Here is a 1,324-nt window from a genome sequence, read left to right on the forward strand (position 1 = left end):
TTCCCATTCAAAAGTTTACCCCTACCTCACGGCCCGTCAGTGGTTCTTACGTTTATAAGTACTGGCGGGAAATTTCACTCACGGCTGTACTTATAAACGCCAGTACTTATAAACGTAAGAACCACTGACGGGCCGTGAGGCAGGGGTAAACTTTTGAATGGGAAGGATTTGTGCAACGCCACTTGGCAGAAAGGTGGTCCAGAATGTTTGCCGGAGCATGGGCTACTTTAAATTTGGCGGCACAGCCTTTATTGTTATTTTGCAGACGATTTTCGTGTCGACTGTGAGCTGTGCCGCCATTGGGGGCTAAGCAGAAGGACGGGGGCAAAGCAGAATTGCGCCGGGGGCGTAGAGGAACGACGGGGGCGAAGCAGATTTTTTGCGGGGGCGAAGCAGAACGGGGCGGGGGCGAAGTAGAACGGCGGGGGCGAAGAGGAAGGAGTTTCATGGGGGTGTATAGGTGGCCACTTGCACGTACACGTTGGATTGTACATTATGTGCATGGCTGGAGCAGATTATTATTGTCTGGTATAAAAGGTCTCGGTAGAGCTATATGAAAAGATGCAGAAACTTAATAATAATTCTAGCAATGGTTAGATAAAACACAATATCCTTCTGAAACTGGGTAACGTGGTAAGGGAAGATTTTTAACAGACCAGAAGTCTGTTCAACATAGCCATAGGTGTGTGAATAGGTTACGCCTGAGAGCATCAATGTATTACAGGGCTTTGGCTATGTTGTACAGGCTTTTAACTAGGGGGTTGTCTGGGTGTCTTTTGGACTCCCTGTATTGTGTAGGACCACCTACATTTGGTAAGACACCCTAAAGATGCCCAATCCACTTTAGCCTTCAGGAAGGGGAAAAAAACTTGCCTGCAGCCTGTAGTCCTGACATTTTCACCTCAAAATGCAGGAAGTAGTGTTTGAGAGCATTACAAATTTCAAAAAAGCCCCACTAAAAGCTTGTGCCTGAGCTGCTTGCGCACATACAATAAAAAAATTGACACACAACAAAAAATCCTAGCTAAAAGCTAAGCCTGATATTGTACATATTCATGAAGAGATATTTATCATAAAATGCTCTTTGTTTTTGTAGGTGCCAAACAACAAGGGAAGCTGAAGGAACCATCACCTGATCTTATTGATGCGGAGGACTTTGAATGCAGTCTTTGCATGAGGTGAGCAGTACTAGTGTACACTTCTCAATTTACAAAGAAGTATTAAAAGATAATTGTGCGTTTTTATTGATGAATTTGATTGTGTCTTGCATGTGTGATACAAATCTAGCTGGAAATGCTCTAGCCAGATTTAAAAATCTACATTG

At 43.9% G+C, this 1,324-nt stretch overlaps 1 protein-coding gene across 1 annotated transcript in view; it reads left to right on the forward strand.

Annotated features, from left to right (window-relative positions):
* Window positions 1–1,324, forward strand: part of LOC109487599 (LON peptidase N-terminal domain and RING finger protein 1-like) — a 12,615-nt gene that overhangs the window by 7,664 nt on the left and 3,627 nt on the right. Inside the window, exon 7 of the mRNA XM_019791604.1 lies at window positions 1,062–1,178. Within this exon, the coding sequence (XP_019647163.1) occupies window positions 1,062–1,178 (117 nt within the window). The remainder of the gene's footprint in view (window positions 1–1,061; window positions 1,179–1,324) is intronic.

The sequence above is a fragment of the Branchiostoma belcheri genome, unplaced genomic scaffold (genome assembly GCF_001625305.1).
Source record: "Branchiostoma belcheri isolate BF01 breed outbred unplaced genomic scaffold, Haploidv18h27 scaffold9, whole genome shotgun sequence".
In the NCBI taxonomy this organism is placed as follows: Eukaryota; Metazoa; Chordata; class Leptocardii; order Amphioxiformes; family Branchiostomatidae; genus Branchiostoma; species Branchiostoma belcheri.